The 17,404-nt window shown below is 43.5% G+C and overlaps 1 protein-coding gene across 3 annotated transcripts in view; it reads left to right on the forward strand.

Annotated features, from left to right (window-relative positions):
* The window catches only part of WDR70 (WD repeat domain 70), a 143,900-nt gene that overhangs the window by 94,964 nt on the left and 31,532 nt on the right, over positions 1–17,404 (forward strand). For all 3 annotated transcript variants that reach the window (XM_069964761.1, XM_069964760.1, XM_069964762.1), the window contains exons 11-13: positions 8,817–8,916; positions 12,037–12,121; positions 12,426–12,564. In XM_069964761.1, coding sequence (XP_069820862.1) covers positions 8,817–8,916; positions 12,037–12,121; positions 12,426–12,564 — 324 coding nt within the window. The remainder of the gene's footprint in view (positions 1–8,816; positions 8,917–12,036; positions 12,122–12,425; positions 12,565–17,404) is intronic.

The following is a 17,404-nucleotide window of genomic DNA, read 5'->3' on the forward strand; positions in this document are numbered from 1 at the left end:
CAAGCCTGAGGAAAATCACTGAGAAAGTGTCCACCACCGTGCCGCACAGATGTGTGATGGGAAATACTTGTTATTGTTTTACAGAGGCCCGGGGGTGAGTTCACGCCTACAGGAGGTGTAATGGGGCAGTACAGGGGTTTCTCTTGGATGAAGTAAATTAGATGTTTCTGTCTATGTCTTTCCTGTAGTTTTTATAGCGCCAACATGTTCAATACATCCACATGGCTGCTTCTACCTGGCACATTCTACCTTCTGCTTCATCTGGGCCATCGCTGTGACCTCACCCTGTGTTTATAGCCACCATTGGGCACTCAAAATTTCAATTCAACAAATCACAGGCTCTACTAGCATAGCACCGATCAAACTGACCCATGCAGTGAAGTGTAGAAAACCCCTTCTTCTATTCTTCAAACGAAGAACAAAAAGGGGGAAAAAAGTAGTTTGTCTCCATTTGAATTTCCCAGCTGTTTGCAGGTCCCCGAACCTCCAGTTCATATGTAAATTTTTTCTTTACTTCCTGGTTTGAGGTTTCCCATGATGCTTTTTGTCTCCTGTGATGTCTAACTGACTCTGTAAAACGGTTAGATGGCTTACATCTTGCTCAGCCAATCAGAGCTGAGCTACCTGAGTCATCTGACAAAGGGAGGCTGGCTTAACAGGGCTTAGACCCACCTCCCTCTTAATGATGTCACTGTCACAAAAATGGCTGCCACAGAAAAGCCTGGGGTCAACAGTCATTAGGTAAGAATGAGTTTACTTCACTTCCTGGTGGGGTATTGAGGGGGGAAAAAGATAGGGAAGGGGAGACAGATAGGTGATTGAAGCACATTACAAAGTTATATAACTTTGTAATGTGTTTCAATTACTGGGAAAAAAACTTTTCGCCGGAGTACCCCTTTAACCCCTAGACGACCCAGGGCGTATAGTTACGCCATGGAAGTCTGTCCCCAGACGACCTAGGGCGTAACTGTACGCCCTGGGTGTTTCTCCCGCTATGAAGCGTGCTCCGGAGCGGAGCGCGCTTCATAGCAGGTGGGGGCCGGCTGCAGTGAGCAGCCGGGACCTCACCGGTAATGACACGCTGCAGCGATCGCGCTGCCGCGTGTCATTAACCCCTTAAACGCCGTGACCGCGGCGTTTAAGTGTAAGTGACAGGGGGAGTCCCCTGTCACTTACCGATCGGGACCCCCGCAGTGTGACTGCGGGGGTCCCGATCGGTAAAACGGACTGCAGGAGGTCTCTCACCTGCCTCTGTGCGGTCCGATCGGCGATCTGCTACTCTAAGCCTGCACAGGCAGGCTCAATGAGCCGATAACACTGATCGCCGATAACACTGATCAATGCTATGCCTCTGGCATAGCATTCATCAGTGTAGAAATCAAACTAATCTATGTAAAAGTCCCCCAAAGGGACTTCAAATGTGTAAAAAAAAAAAAGTTAAAAACACTAACACACTACCCCAAAACCCCTCCCCCAATAAAAGTTGAAATCACCCCCCTTTCCCATTATATAAATAAAACATATAAAAATAAATAAATAGATAAACATATAATATACCGTAGCGTGCGTAATTGTCCGATCTATTAAAATATAACAAGCGTCATTGCGAATGGTAAACGGCGTACACGAAAAGAGGGAAAAAAGTGCGCGGATTACCGATTTTATGTTACATTATATATATAAAAAAATTAATAAAAAGTGATCAAAACGTCCGATCTTCACAAATATGGTATTAATAAAAACTAGAGATCATGGCGGAAAAAATGACACCCCATACAGCCCCGTAGGTGAAAAAATAAAAACGTTATAAGCGTCACAATAGTCCCATTTTATTTATAATTAATTGCCAAAAAAAAGGATTTCATTTAAAAAAAATATATAACATTAGAGAATCTGTGTAACCTGCATATGGTTGTGTTCGGACTGACCTATAGAATAATTGTATCATGTCGCTGTTACCATATAGTGCATTACGTAGACACAGGAACCCCCCAAACGTTACCATATTGCATTCTTATTTGCGATTTCACCAATTTATATCTTCATAAATAATATATTTGGGATTCCATCATACATGTTATGGTAAAATGAATGACGCCATTACACAGTACAACTATTCCTGTAACAAATAAGCCCTTACATGGCCTGTAGATAAAAAACTGAAAGTGCTGGAGCTCTTAGAAGGGGAGGAGGGAAAAACGGAAACACTAAGATCAAAATTTGCGCGGTCCACTGGGTCATTTTGTGCCTGGTCCTCAAAGGGTTAAAGTGTCACTGTCGTGAATTTTTTTTTGCAGAAATCAATAGTCCAGGCGATTTTAAGAAACTTTGTAATTGGGTTTATTAGCCGAAAAATGCATTTTTATCATGAAAAAGCAGTTTGAAGCTCTCCCCCCTGTCTTCATTGTTCTCCTATGGAGAGAGCTAAATAAAAGACCAAAACAGGACAACAAAGAGTTAATCTACAAATACCTCACCCCTCTGACAGTCACCACTGGCCTCTCTGACCTCTGATTACAGCTGTCACCCACCTCCGTGCCTGTAATCCTCTGTTATCTGCTTTCTGCTGTCGGCTAACTCCCTCCTCCCCCCTCCCCTCCCCCTAGAACAGACTGGGTACGTCTGATGCAACAAGTCACAATTTTCAGATTTTTTGCAGTGGATGGAAAAGAGGAGGGAGGGGGGACCTGGAAAAAGGCTTTTTAAATGCAGTTAATGGCATATTTGGCTAATAAACCCAATTACAAAGTTTCTTAAAATCGCCTGGACTATTGATTTCTGCAAAAAAAAAAAAAAAAAATACGACAGTGACTCTTTAAGGCATATGTGCAGCATTCAGACAAGTGATGAATAGGAGAAATCCAACCCAGAGGCATTCCCTAATGATGAAGAGGGTGGGGAGGAGGGACAGAGAGACGGTACAGGCCTAGGACACAGACACTGTAGACCACACCAATTTGACACAGGGCTGCAAGTTGAAATGTTGTTTTTTAGGACAATAACTGCATCAGGTCACCTGCCAAATGGACCCCAGGGCAGATCTTGTATTAAAAGCAGCTATCACATGGTACAACCGGGGTTTTTTTGAGGTGGGGGAGGGGGGCTGTTGGTGGGGGACAGATCGCGTGTACAGAGTCGCTTTTAACTATTAAAGCGATATCATCGCTATCTCATTCAATATAGTTATACTTTGACTCATCAAGTTAAATATTTTTGCAAATATTCTCCTGGTATGCTTCTCTTTTCTTCACATTGTTTACAGCTCATTGTCTAGGTTACCGACCACCACTCTGCTCTAAAAGCAGTTGTCTGGCTGATATATACTGTATAGAAAATATGTAGTTGTATAGATATTTAGTGGATATGTACTTTTTCATATATATATATATATATATATATATATATATATATATATATATATATATATTATATATATATATATATATATACACACACACACACCTACATATACACAAACCGGCCAGGCCACTGCTTTTAGAGCAGAGTGGTGGTCGGTTTACCTAGACAACGAACTGTTAACAATGGGAGGGAAAGAGCAGCATATCAGAAGAAGAAGACGACAAGTTTGGTAAATAAATGGACGTGCAAGAATATTTGACTTGACTGGTCCTACAAGTATAACTATATTAACTGAGACGTAGTAAATGTAGTAAAATCTGTATAAATTGGGTATATTTGTAATTGTTCTAGCTCATAGAACAAAGATGTCAGTAAATTGTTAAATTTGTTTCAATTTCATCCTACAAATCTTTATGGTCTAGAGTTGAAAGTGGTCTTTACAGAGTTCTATTGGTCCTACTGTAAACAAGCCCTCTTGTGACTATGTAGATCGAATATGAGAGTTGTGGCTTTTGGAAGGAGAGGAACCACAACGGTTATTAGGGAGTGTAAGAAATGAAGAAAATTGCCCACAAATTTATTAGCCATGGAGGTCATGAAAATTCTTGTGAGTTTTTGGTGACAAGCGGGGGTAACTTACATACAGGTAGTTTACGGCTCCAGTCTCATCAGCCTCTGCACTGGCGATACAACTACGATTCCTCCTTTATCGGAGGGTTTTACGACCACCTCGGACAATGGACTAGAAGTCCCCTCAGAGCACGTCTTTGTTCCCCTGTCCTGTTGTCATGACCGACTCTTTCAGGAATCTTTTTAAACCCCACACTCTGCTGCCCAATAAATCAATACTCGGACAAGAAAAGACTGATGGAAATTTGTTAGACCCCCGGTATTAAAGACTTTTACCCTTGTTCGTCAGACATTTTATTCCTTCTTGGTCAGTCACCTTTGGAAAATCATTTGTATCTCCTCATTATGATAAAACTTGCAAAACAATCCGGGTACTACACCAATACCTTACCACCTGTGAAACAAATACGGAATAAATTTAATCATTTTAAAGCAGATTTTTGGCCCTGGAGTAAAAATTATATGGTGGAAGGGAAGCCAGATTTAAAAGTAAAAAAATTACAAAGCTGAGAAATCTTTGGAGGTAAAAAATGTTTTTAGACAGCTGGTGTCAAAGAGTTAAACAGGTTTCTAATTTATTTCCATGCAAAAATCTCAAATCTTACTGTACTTATCAGCTGCTGTACATCCTGTAGGAAGTGGTGTATTCTTTCCAGTGTGACACAGTGCTCTCTGCTGCCATCTCTGTCCATGTCAGGAACTGTCTAGAGCAGGAGCAAATCCCCATAGAAAATGTCCCTTGTGTGTGTACAGTATGACGATTCCATCCATAAACCCCATTTGCCTATAAAAGGTTGTGTTGAACACAATTTTATATTTATGTAATATACTTAATGTTATTACTGTTGTTTCTAAACTGTAACTGTAAACTTGTTAGCTATACTGTGGGCACTAAAGTCAGTGCTTTATAGACTTTCTCTTTTGTAATTTGTTCTAAAAAATAATAATACCTACAATAGGACCCCTATATACTTATTTGTCCATAAGCACAACTCCAAAGTTAATACCTAACAAAGCAAGTACATACATTGGAGGGATGATGGGCAGACAAAAAATAAATTACATATACAAAAATGCATACGTATCCATATATGTATACATGGCTACATACATACATGATGGGAAAAAATATAAAATTGAATGAAATGAAAACAGAAAAGAGGACTGCGGGCTACAAGAAATAACACAGTACTACTCAATAGGTAAAAAGTCTGCACTTGTGCCCCAGTTAGTGACTTCACATGACCAATACTAGACTCCTCACCACCTGAGCTCAAAATAGAGCTATTGCCCAACACCACCACTCACCCAACGCTGCGTTTCGCCAACAAGCTTTTTCAAGGGTAAAAAAAAATTATAAAAACATTGAACCAGAAAATGTCCCCTGCTCTGGACAGTTCCTGATTTTAAAACATTTTTTTCCCTACCCTTTTAAGAGCATATCTGATTGTGTTTTGAGGGTACGTTCACACTTACCGGATCCGCAGCAGATTTCATTTAAATAACTGAACACAGCATCAAATCTGCACCATCAAATCTGCTGCGGATCTGCTGCGGATCCTGTAGGTGTGAACGCACCCTTAAGGAGTTAAAAGAAGAAAAAAAATCATCTGTTAAAACAAACAGCAACCACAGAATACACTGGTTTTGTTGGATACATTTCATTAATCTGCCAAAAAAGAAGATAAAACTCACAGTTGCAAAACACAAAAAAAAGTGTAGACTACAAAACCACTTGGGTGTGACGTAAGGTGCTGTGTACGGTAACCTGCACGCCCTGAACGCTCCTCACATATGGGTAGATTGAGGACGGCTTGCTGACAAGCTGCAGATCCTTTTAGTTGATATCGGACATCTGCCGTGCCGGGCAGAGGAGTTATACGTGTGGAAAACGGATCACTGAAAGTAAAAAAGAAATAGATTGGTAAAACAACAAGGTCCATCATCCAGAGGAGCTGTCCTACGTTGCGACAGCACAAACCTAACATGACTATTACATAAACAGCCAAACCTGCGCGACCTTTGGTCACTGGTCACACCTGACTTTGCCAGCTTAGACTTCATTGTACACCACGTGCAATTGCAAACACCTGTTTTTTCCTGATACTAAATAGCAGTAGCCTAGAAAGCAGACATATTTTGTTTCCTTTTTCGTTCTGTTGAATCCAGTGGAAGAACGTCCCACGCTTAATTATATGGCCGTAATTGTTGCAGCTATAACATGAAGAGTCAGAGTTACAGATGAGGGAATCTCAAGCACGCTTGGGTTTGTCTGAATCTAACTACTCTGCATTTGATTACTGGTGGCTGGAGAAGTTGGGGTCCCCAAGAAGAGAGAGTCCCAACCGTATCTCATCTTGTATCCAGGCTGGAAATGCCCAACTGTATCTCATCTTCTATCCCGACTAGAGGTGCCCAACAATATCTCATCTTGTATCCAGACTAGAGGTGCCCAACGGTATCCAGGCTAGACATGTTAACCAGGGTCCCAGAGACTCTTCTCAATTGTACAATTTTCCTTAATAAACATATTCTTACTCTCTATTATGGGAATCACCTACATCTATGATCGTTGTCACACATCTATCATCGTTACGTCAGACACATCTATTATCATGAAATCACACATTATTGTTACGTCACACATCTATGATCACATATCTGTCATCGTGACATCACACATCTATCATCGTGACATCACACATCTATGATTGTAACATCACACATCTGTCATCGTTATGTCAGACACATCTATCATCGTTATGTCAGACACATCTATCATTGTGACATCACACATCTATGATTGTTACGTCAGACACATCTATTATCATGAAATCACACATCTATCATCGTTTCGTCACACATCTATGATAGTGGCATCACATATCTGTCATCGTGACATCACGCATCTATCATCATGACATCACGCATCTATCATCATGACATCACACATCTATCATCGTTACGTCATGCATTTATCATCGTGACCTCACACATTTATCATAGTGACATCACACATCTATCACTGTTACATCACACACCTATCATTGTGATATCACACATCTATCATTGTGACATCACAAAGATAAAATGTTATAAGGTCTTTCTTGGTGCATCCTTTAGTCAGTGTATAACGTGTTATCCTGTAGGATCCATGTGTGTGCGTGTTACTAGGAAAGAAAACTGTATTTCTCCCTATGTTATAACCCCGGTGTTTACATTGAGTGTGCTATTAATGGCCTGTCTCCCACATGTCACCGTGCTCTGCTGTTCCTCTCACACAGTCGTAAATGGTCCTCGTCCGTCTTCCATCGTTACCGTCTTAATCCTCGGCGTTCCTGGAAAAGACTCTTAATAACATATTGTTAATGTCTGAGGGGCCGAAAGACGCAGGTACGCGGGGAGAGCGGTCACGTTCCTCGCCTTTGCTCGCTGATCACCCTCCCGTACGTGCTGCTCTCTTGCCTTCTGCTGTTTCTCACTTACACTTCTGCTGCTGGTAAATTTTTTGTTCTCATGTCAGAAAACAGTTGATATATTAAACCGGTCGGGATTTTTCTTTTTTTTTTTTTTTCAAACCGTAGGATTTGATTTTCCTAAATGTGAAATTTTCCAGAATCCGGTTCCAGCATATACTGGCAAAGATCCTGTGTCGACTTTTTGTTAAGTCACGCTAAGTAAACGCTTTGCCTTGTCGGTGTAACCAGGTCTCTATACCCTTTTGAGGCATTTGGATGTTATCCCCTCATCTATGAGCCAGAACGCTTTGGTGGACAAGACCTTTCTTGTATCTCAATGGCCACCATGCAGTACTACATGTCTCCTGTAGTGGCCGCTGCAGAGGAACTGTCTAGCTGGCAACTCCCAGGAGTATCATCTCGATCGCTGGCGATCTGCGATTAAATGGGATTTTTACGATAAAACAACCCCCTTTTAAATAATAACATCAAAACAAACAGTGTCAGGCCTAAGAGGGCAGATCAGGAGCACATGAAGTACCTCTATGGTTTTACTTGAGTCCTTGTGCCTTGCTCTGCCCCTTAGACATAACATTTAGAACCCATAACTATTAGCCAGTGTAGATGGTGGTATATGTGCATTCTTCTGCTGACGGACCATTGACTTTACCATAAATGCACAATGTCCTGGCAGCGCAGTTACAGGATGCCCTTATAACAAGGAGATTAAAGGGGTACTCTGGTGAAATTTTGTTTCTTTCAGAACAACTGGTATCAGAATGTGATATAGATTACTTATACTTTTTTTTTTTTTTATTTCAAGTCTTTTAGTATTTATTAGCTGCTGTATGTCCTGCAGGAAGTGGTGTATTCTTTCCAGTCTGACACAGGGCTCTCTGCTGCCACCTCTGTCCAGAGCAGCAGCAAATCCCCATAGAAAACCTCTCCTGCTCTGGACAGTTCCTGACATGGACAGAGGTGGCAGCAGAGACCACTGTGTCAGACTAGAAAGAATACACCACTTCCTTTAAGCCATACAGCAGATGATAAGTATGGGAAGACTGGAGATTTTTAAATAAAAGTAAATTGCAAATCTATAAAACTTTCTGAGACAAGTTAATTTGAAATAAAAATGTTTTCCTTCACTATAAGAGTTTGTTTGCAGTCTGTAACCTAGGAGACAGGTTTCTGTGTACGGGAGCTGTATACAATAATGATGGGAGGTTTTTAATCAGGACTGACCTCAACATTATCTGACTTTTGATTGAAGTAAAAAAAACATTGCTGTAATGGTGAATGTAGAGTTTAGGTAGAAAGAAAAGTCACAATTGATGATATCTTTTAATTTATTATTATTTTTTGTATCAGGTTCACACAAAGTTCCACTGCCGACAGGCTCACGCACCAGGCTCCGATACCTCCTGTATTGCTTTCTCTTACAGTGGCACTGTGCTCGCTACACGAGGAGGTAGGTCATATGTTCCACATCTATAAACTAAAACTGGACTGTTTGTAAGCTAGGCCAGGACTATACTGAGTTTCATCCTGTATTATGCTCCAGAGCTGCGCTCACTATACTGCTGGTGGGGTCTCTGTGTACATACATTACATTACTTATCCTGCACTGATCCTGAGTTACATCCTGTATTATACTCCAGAGCTATATTCACTATTCTGCTGGTGAGGTCACTGTGTGTGTACATACATTACATTACTTATCCTGAACTGATCCTGAGTTACATCCTATATTATACTCCAGAGCTGCACTCACTATTCTGCTGGTGGGGTCACTGTGTACATACATTACATTACTTATCCTGAACTGATCCTGAGTTACATCCTATATTATACTCCAGAGCTGCACTCACTATTCTGCTGGTAGAGTCACTGTGTACTTACATTACATTACTTATCCTGAACTGATCCTGAGTTACATCCTGTATTATACTACAGAGCTGCACTCACTATTCTGCTGGTAAAGTCACTGTGTACTTACATTACATTACTTATCCTGTACTGATCCTGAGTTACATCCTGTATTATACTCCAGAGCTGCACTCACTATTCTGCTGGTGAGGTCACTGTGTACATACATTACATTACTTATCCTGAACTGATCCTGAGTTACATCCTGTATTATGGTGCGTTCACACCTACAGGATCTGCAGCTGATTTTCTGCAGCAGATTTCATTTAAATAACTGAACACAGCATCAAATCTGCTGCAGATCTGCTGCAGATCCTGTATGTGTGAACGCACCCTTATACTCCAGAGCTGCACTCACTATTCTGCTGGGGAGGTCACTGTGTATATACATTACATTGCTGATCATGAGTTACATCCTATATTATACTCCAGAGCTGCACTCTAATAGAGGGGCATCTTTGTTCAGAATCCTTGTTTAGGGCCAATAATACTGAAAATTCAGCAGGGAGCACTGTGTCAGACTGGAAAGAGTACACCACTTCCTGCAGGACATACATCAGCTAATACATACTGGAAGACTAGAGATTTTTTAATAGAAGTAATGCAAATCTGTATAACTTTTTAACAATTAAAAAAATCTCTGGAGTACCCCTTTAAGTGTGGTATTGCACTCCGCCTTTACATGGGGCTCAGGTTCTGGACGCTTCGGATACATGGATTTCTGCGGAAATGAACACATCTCCATCCGTTATTCTTTATTATACAGATTGTTCATTCACTACGGGCGTTCCGCCAGGACTCCAATCACACGGTGTACATGATATCCCCGATTTCACCTCGTATATGGCGGTATTATAGAATTATCACTCCTTGATGAATAGCACAGAATAGGAAATCCATTTCCTCCAGGCTCGGGGATGAGAACAGGGGCCATGTTCCTGGTCTATGTCTCATAGTGACGGGAAAACAAGATCCCATCACAGCATAGGAAGACTCATTGGTTCAGAAACCTCTCACATTGGTTACATCCTGGGAAGGGTTTTTTGTATTTTTTTTTTCTAATAATGTGTTTTGACTGTAGTTTGATGACTCATTTGTTCTCGGTCCAAAAGTTGAGCGGTAAGGTAGCGTAAATCCAGCTTAGAGTAGTTATCTGGAAGGAGACCAAGCAAGCCAGATGTGCATGGAGTATTACAGTAACACACCTGCTAAGTGTGTAGAGAGAAGATAGGACATGACTGCTGCTCGCCGTATACAGCTCGCTCCATGATGCTTTCCAGGCATTAGAGATGGAAAGGGTTAAAGGCCGCAATGGTATAAGTCATGTATTACACAGACATTGCTGTCTGTTTCTATAGAGGTGTGAAGTACAAAACTTACACCTTAGATGTTTGTCATATACATCGCACTGGAGCAATAGACTTTTTCCATCATGTGCACGGCCACGAACTATGGGAAGAAGACGGCAGTGGGGGGCAGTGTGATGGGCAATGTTCTGCTGGAGATTTTGTGTCCTGGCATCAAATGTATGTTATTGTGACCCGTACCACCTGCCTAACCATCATACACACCAAGTCCCCCACTTCATGGGAGCAGGACCCTCTAATGGCAGGGAATAATGTTTTGGGGGCCGCACTGCAGTCATTGTTCAGGACAAAGAGATCAGGGTGGCGAGCTGGCCGTCAGATTGCCCAGATTCTCTGTCTGGTCGATCATCTGTGAGAAGTGCTGGAGAAACAAGTCTCATCCATGGAGTCTGCACCTCACACCACACAGGATCTGCTGCCGATACCACAGAGGGATACATCACAGAGCTATGGGGTCCAGGCCCTGGGGGACACAGAAGACTATGGGGTCCAAGCATCGGGAGACATGTTACAAAGCTATGAGGTCCAGGCCCCAGGAAACACATCACAAGTATATGGGGTCCAGGCCCTGGGGGACACATCATAGGGGTATGGGGTCCAGGCCTGATGGCAGCATATCACAAAGCTGTGGGGTCCAGGCCCCAGGAGACATATCACAGGGCTATGAAGTCTGGGACCCAGAGGGACACATCACAGGACTATGGGGTCCAGGCCCTGGGGGGGACACATCATAGGGGTATGGGGTCCAGGCCTGATGGCAGCATATCACAAAGCTGTGGGGTCCAGGCCCAAGGAGACATATCACAAGGCTTTGGGGTCTGGGACCCAGAGGGACCCATCACAGGACAATTGGCCCTGGGGGACACATCATAGGGGTATGGGGTTCAGAAGCTGTGGGGTCCAGGCCCTGGGGGACACATCAAAGGGTATGGGGTGCAGGCCCTGGGGAAACATATCACAAAGCTGTGGGGTAAACGCTAGCCAGAAATTCAGCCAGCTCTTATAATTTTTCTGCTACACCATTATATATATATAACCCCACCCATTACACTCACAAGAACCTCCCACATAGTGCAAGAGAGATATGGTTGGCTGAATCCCTGGCTAGAGAGTAGAGCAGGAACAGGAAGTCTGTTACAGGGTGGACACTAGACAGGAAGTGGGGCAGCAGACAGAACAGATTAGATTGTTTACATCCCAGGTGGAGAAACTCCACCATGACTGAACATAGCCCCATTATTGTTACTATTTGGATTTGCTTGAATAAAGTATATATTTTTTTTTCTGTTTTTCAGGGGACGACACTTTAAAAACATGGGACATGAGAAACTTTAAGAAGCCTATTCACATGACCTCTGGACTACCCAACTTTTTCCCAATGTATGTATATACAGGGTGTCAGGGCGTGCTGGGAGTTGTAGTTTTGCAACATAAGACATAGGGGACCGATGGGTTACTCTACATGTACTCATTAGCAACATGCAAATAACTATTTCTTCTATCATTGACTTCTATGGGGAGAGTTGTGGGCATGCTGTGTGACCTGTGCGGAGGTCATTGTGTAGGGAAGAAGTCACATATTGGATACATTCAGCTTCTGTTGTGTTTGCCTGCAGTGTGTACAGGACACTATGGAAATTATTATCTGTGTCTGCATTCATTCTCCCTCTGTTATCCCCTATAGGACGGATTGCTGTTTCAGCCCTGACGATAAGCTCCTGATAACTGGGATTTCACTAAAAAAAGGAGAGGGCAACGGGAAACTATTTTTCTTTGACATGGTGGATTTCAAGAAGGCGTATGAGATTGTCGTCACCGATGCGGTGAGTTCTTACCATCTAAGTGCACAAGGAGCTCACAGCATTTCTGGCTGCAGTGCACTTCTGACTCTATCCGCAGGGGGCGCTGTTTATCCTGACTTAGGGCTTCTGTCTACCTCTGGACTAAACTTGACTGAAAGACCATGGGGAATAGGGAATAAAAGCTTGGTGTCTTTTCTACTGCTGGTTTAGGCTAAAAATGTATGAAAGTAGGAAAACGTATCCGATAGATATAAGAATAAAAAATAACATCTATCATCATTATCAAGATCATTAGCAAACAATAAAAGTCCAAAGTGTAAAATCAGCTGGAGACCCCAAAGCGGCATTGTGCTTCATAGGTAAAGCTCCTATTACACGGGGCAACGGGGAGGACCAAACGAGCGCTGTTGGGGGTCGCTTGCTCCTTGTTCCCCACTCGCTGCCGCCGCTATTGCACGCGTCTGCAGCGGGCCCTAGCTACATTTTGCAGGCTTTTTAAAATATGTTATATTCAGCTGACCAGATCCCTGACACTGGGTGGCTGGGCATCAGCCAATCAGGGCCAGACTTGTTATGTTCTGCCCCCATCTGCTCAACACAAGCTGCAGGTGAAGCAAGAGGGGGTAAGAAGGTGCACAGTATCGGACATTGAATATGGGGGAAATAGAGGTATGCGAGGCAACTACAGGGGGAAGGATTTATAAAGTATGGGGACTACCTGCAGAGAGGGGATGTATAGGATATGGGGGAACAACTACAGGGGGGATGTAGGTATGGGGGGGGGGCTACCTGCAGAGAGGGGATGTATTGGGTATGGGGGATGTAAGTATGTGGGGAGCCTACCTGCAGAGAGGGGATGTATAGGGTATGGGAGATATAAGTATGTGGGGGGCCTACCTGCAGAGAGGGGATGTATAGGGTATGGGGGAACAACTACAGGGGGGATGTAGGTATGGGGGGGGGGGGGGGCTACCTGCAGAGAGGGGATGTATAGGGTATGGGGATGTAAGTATGTGGGGGGGCCTACCTGCAGAAAGGGGATGTATAGGGTATGGGGGATATAAGTATGTGGGGGGCCTACCTGCAGAGAGGGTATGTATAGGGTATGGGGGAACAACTACAGGGGGGATGTAGGTATGGGGGGGGGCTACCTGCAGAGAGGGGATGTATAGGGTATGGGGATGTAAGTATGTGGGGGGCCTACCTGCAGAAAGGGGATGTATAGGGTATAGGGGATATAAGTATGTGGGGGGCCTACCTGCAGAGAGGGTATGTATAGGTTATGGGGGAACAACTACAGGGGGGATGTAGGTATGGGGGAGGGCTACCTGCAGAGAGGGGATGTATAGGGTATGGGGGGACAACTACAGGGGGGATGTAGGTATGGGGGGGGGCCTACCTGCAGAGAGGGGATGTATAGGGTATGGGGGATGTAAGTATGTGGGGGGACTACCTGCAACGAGGTGATGTATACAGTATGGGGAAAGCAGGGACTGGGCCTCATAGCAAACTTTTGATTGGGGCCCCCACCTTCCCTACCACTAAGTGTAGTTATAACTGCTTGTCAGGAATCCTTTCAGTTAAAAGGACATTTGCAGAACTCAGGAGGCCCGTTTGGCAAATAATGACAGCTCAAGGAGCTCATGGGGCCCCTTATGTGGCAGGCCTCATAGCAGCTGCTATAGTGGTAGTTACGCCCCTGGGGGGGGGGGGGAAACTCCAGTGGGGAAACAATGTATACAGTATGAGGGGGACTACCTGCAGAGGATGGTGTATACAGTATGGGGAAACATCTAGAGAGGAGGGAGGGAGGTGTAACATATGGGGAGCCTTACTGCAGAGGGGGGATGTATACAGTATGGAGGCCTTACTACAGGGAAGCCTACAGAACAGAAGCCTAACAGCAGGAAATACAGTATGGCGGCCAACTACCATATAGAGAGGGGCTACAGTGTAGGGGCATACTGGGGGAGATTTATCAAACATGGTGTAAAGTGAAACTGGCTCAGTTGCCCCTAGCAACCAATCAGATTCCATTATTTATTCCACACAGACTCTTTGGAAAATGAAAGGTGGAATCTGATTGGTTGCTAGGGGCAACTGAGCCAGGTTCAATTTACACCATGTTTGATAAATCTCCCCCTCTCCTCTGAAAATAAGACCTACCCCCAAGAGTAAGCCCTAGTCCTTTTTTAAAGAAAAAAAAAAATACTATACTATATGACCCTTCCTTATTTTGACAGAAACACGTTATGTGCCACTAGTAATACTGGTGACTGGAGGCTTTTAGGCCTGGATACGGCTGCCACCTCAGCACCCCTATAACTACATTATATATTTCTTCTATCCGTCTATGCAGAATAAAACTATTGAAAACGGCGACAAATATATTAGAATATCAGTCGCTTTATGGTTAATTTATCGCACCTCCCTAGACACGTTAAGACCCTTCTCTTCCTTTTGCCCTCTTTCACTTTGCACTTAATTTTTTTCATAAAAAAAATTCTTGCACACATTAGTGCGTTTTATACCAGATGAAAGATACAAACACATAGTAAATTTAGCGGATCTTGCATTTTTTCTTTTTCTTTTTTTGCTACGTGTCTGAATTCTGGCACATTTTGCACAGTAAATCTCCCCATGAAGCCAGACATGCAGATTGTGAAGGTCTCACATGTACCAGGATAGAGTAGAGAATGTGGACTATGTGCTGCGCACGCTTCCATCTGACCTTGACTGTCGCCTCCTGTGATTGCCGTTTGCACTTGACGCGTCGGCATCACATCAGACCTCACTGTGTCTATTAGTAAATGGATGGAGGGGGCCTCCACTTACATGTAAATGGAAGAGCTGGCCATCCAGGACTGTCAGTCTCAATCCAGTCCTCATTGATCAGTCATAATGGGAGCGCTCGTAGCTCTCTATCGACCCGCCGCACCGCCCCTCCTGGTACATTGCTGTACTTGATGCTTTCAAGGATATTAGTTTTGTTGATTTACAGCCGGACCTGACTACTCCATATAGATCTTCTGTTATTTTTGCTATTTTTCCTGTATTGCCATGTTACACAGATCACCCACCTGGTTTCTGTCCTGTGTTACCATTCAGGGCTATAGGGAAGTTGGGTGAAAACGCTTGTACTAGAAATTAGTAAAACATTCTGTAAATCCCGCCTAGTATTATACTCTGAGTGTTATGAGATGTGCCGACCGTCTTGGCAGTCATCTTTGAGAAGGTTGCTATGAGTCTGTCATCCCTACTGTAAAACTGACAGTTCTAAGACTATTATAGGAGTATGTTCACACAGGGCAGAAACACTGCAGATTTTCCACAGCTGAAAATCCCCTACCGGAGATACATTTGTGTCTGTGGTTTTATAATCCTGAGAAATCTGGCAACAAATGTTCGCTTCCCCCTGCAGCGCCACCACTGGTGAAATGGGAGCATTACACTGTTCCCTTAGAAGTCAGCTAGTTCACCTTGTAATGTATCTTCTTGCTTGGCCCCCCACTTTAATAGATGCTCTCTGTAGTTGCTTTATATTCTGAATAACAGAGAAGGATCATAGTAGGGTCTACCCCTGTACCATCCCAGAATTCCCAATTACAAAGTTTCTTAAAATCGCCTGGACTATTGATTTCTGAAAAAAATTAAAAAAAAAACGACAGTGACTCTTTAATACTATTTGTAGGTAAGTTTGTATATTCCATGTCAGCAAAGCTTGGCAGCTAGTGTTTGGTTCTCCTGCAGTAAAAGAGTTACTTCCCAGTATTAACTTATAATTCACTAGTAGATTATATGAAAATGAGTTTTCACCCCCCTCTATATGTATATTTTGCGATGTATTCATACTTTTCCATAGGATACTCTGTTTTATGTTTTTCTAATACAGAAACCTTTAGTGATCACCTTTGATCGCTAGGGATCAATCCTGGCAGCAAGTGCTCAGTTTCTCTACAGTGCCCCCACTGGTGAACTGAAGCATTACATCATTCCTATAGAAATCATAGAGCTTTCCTTGTTCATGCTTGGTCCTCCAAAGTGAGAGACGATCTTTGTAGCCTGTTAGCGCTGGATAATCGATGAGGATCTCAGCCCCCCCCTGTAGCTCACAAGAAGAGAATATGGTCTTTCACCCATTCTTCCTTTATCTGTTTTATCTTTGTCTGTTTTGCTTGTTTATTGTTTATCGCCCACGTTCCGCGTCCATGTCCTGCGTGCACCTCTTATCGGCCGTGTAACCTCCAGAATGTGGAGCTTTTCAACATGTATTCCATATTTAGCCGCTTGTGAAAGCCTCGCCTGCTATTTCCCTTCACTTCCTTTCCCTGAAATGTAATCCGTTTTTTGGGACATGGACTCTTGCCAGGCCAGGAGGAATGTACATACACGAATGAATGGAAGGTGCACGTCGGAGCTTCTCGCTTTGATGATCTGCCACTTGTTAGCCGCTTCTAAAATGTCCTGCCAAGTGAGGTTGAGCCCTGCTTGATGCCTCATCGCAGTCATTCCATCTTGTATTCTAACCTCTGCTCCCGGCTTGACATGCCAGTGGGGAAAACAAAACCTCAACGTATTTACATGCCCCACACTCTGTCTAATAAGTAACGGCACGGCGATGGGTATGTGGGCAGTTGTAGTGCACCTCACTTTGCGGAGGGGAAGAGGTTCCCCATGTAACCCTTAATGGATGCTCATCTTCGGAGCAGCGCACGTCTCGGTTCGGGTCTGCAGTAATCTCCAGGAGTCACTTGAGCACCCAATGTGCAGACATGTAATAGCATCAAGGCGCGCATCCACATACCATGCCCAGCGCAGGTTTCAGGACTGCTCTGGGGGTAATAACCGGGTGAATCTCTTA

This window comes from Dendropsophus ebraccatus, chromosome 3 (genome assembly GCF_027789765.1).
Source record: "Dendropsophus ebraccatus isolate aDenEbr1 chromosome 3, aDenEbr1.pat, whole genome shotgun sequence".
Taxonomy (NCBI): domain Eukaryota; kingdom Metazoa; phylum Chordata; class Amphibia; order Anura; family Hylidae; genus Dendropsophus; species Dendropsophus ebraccatus.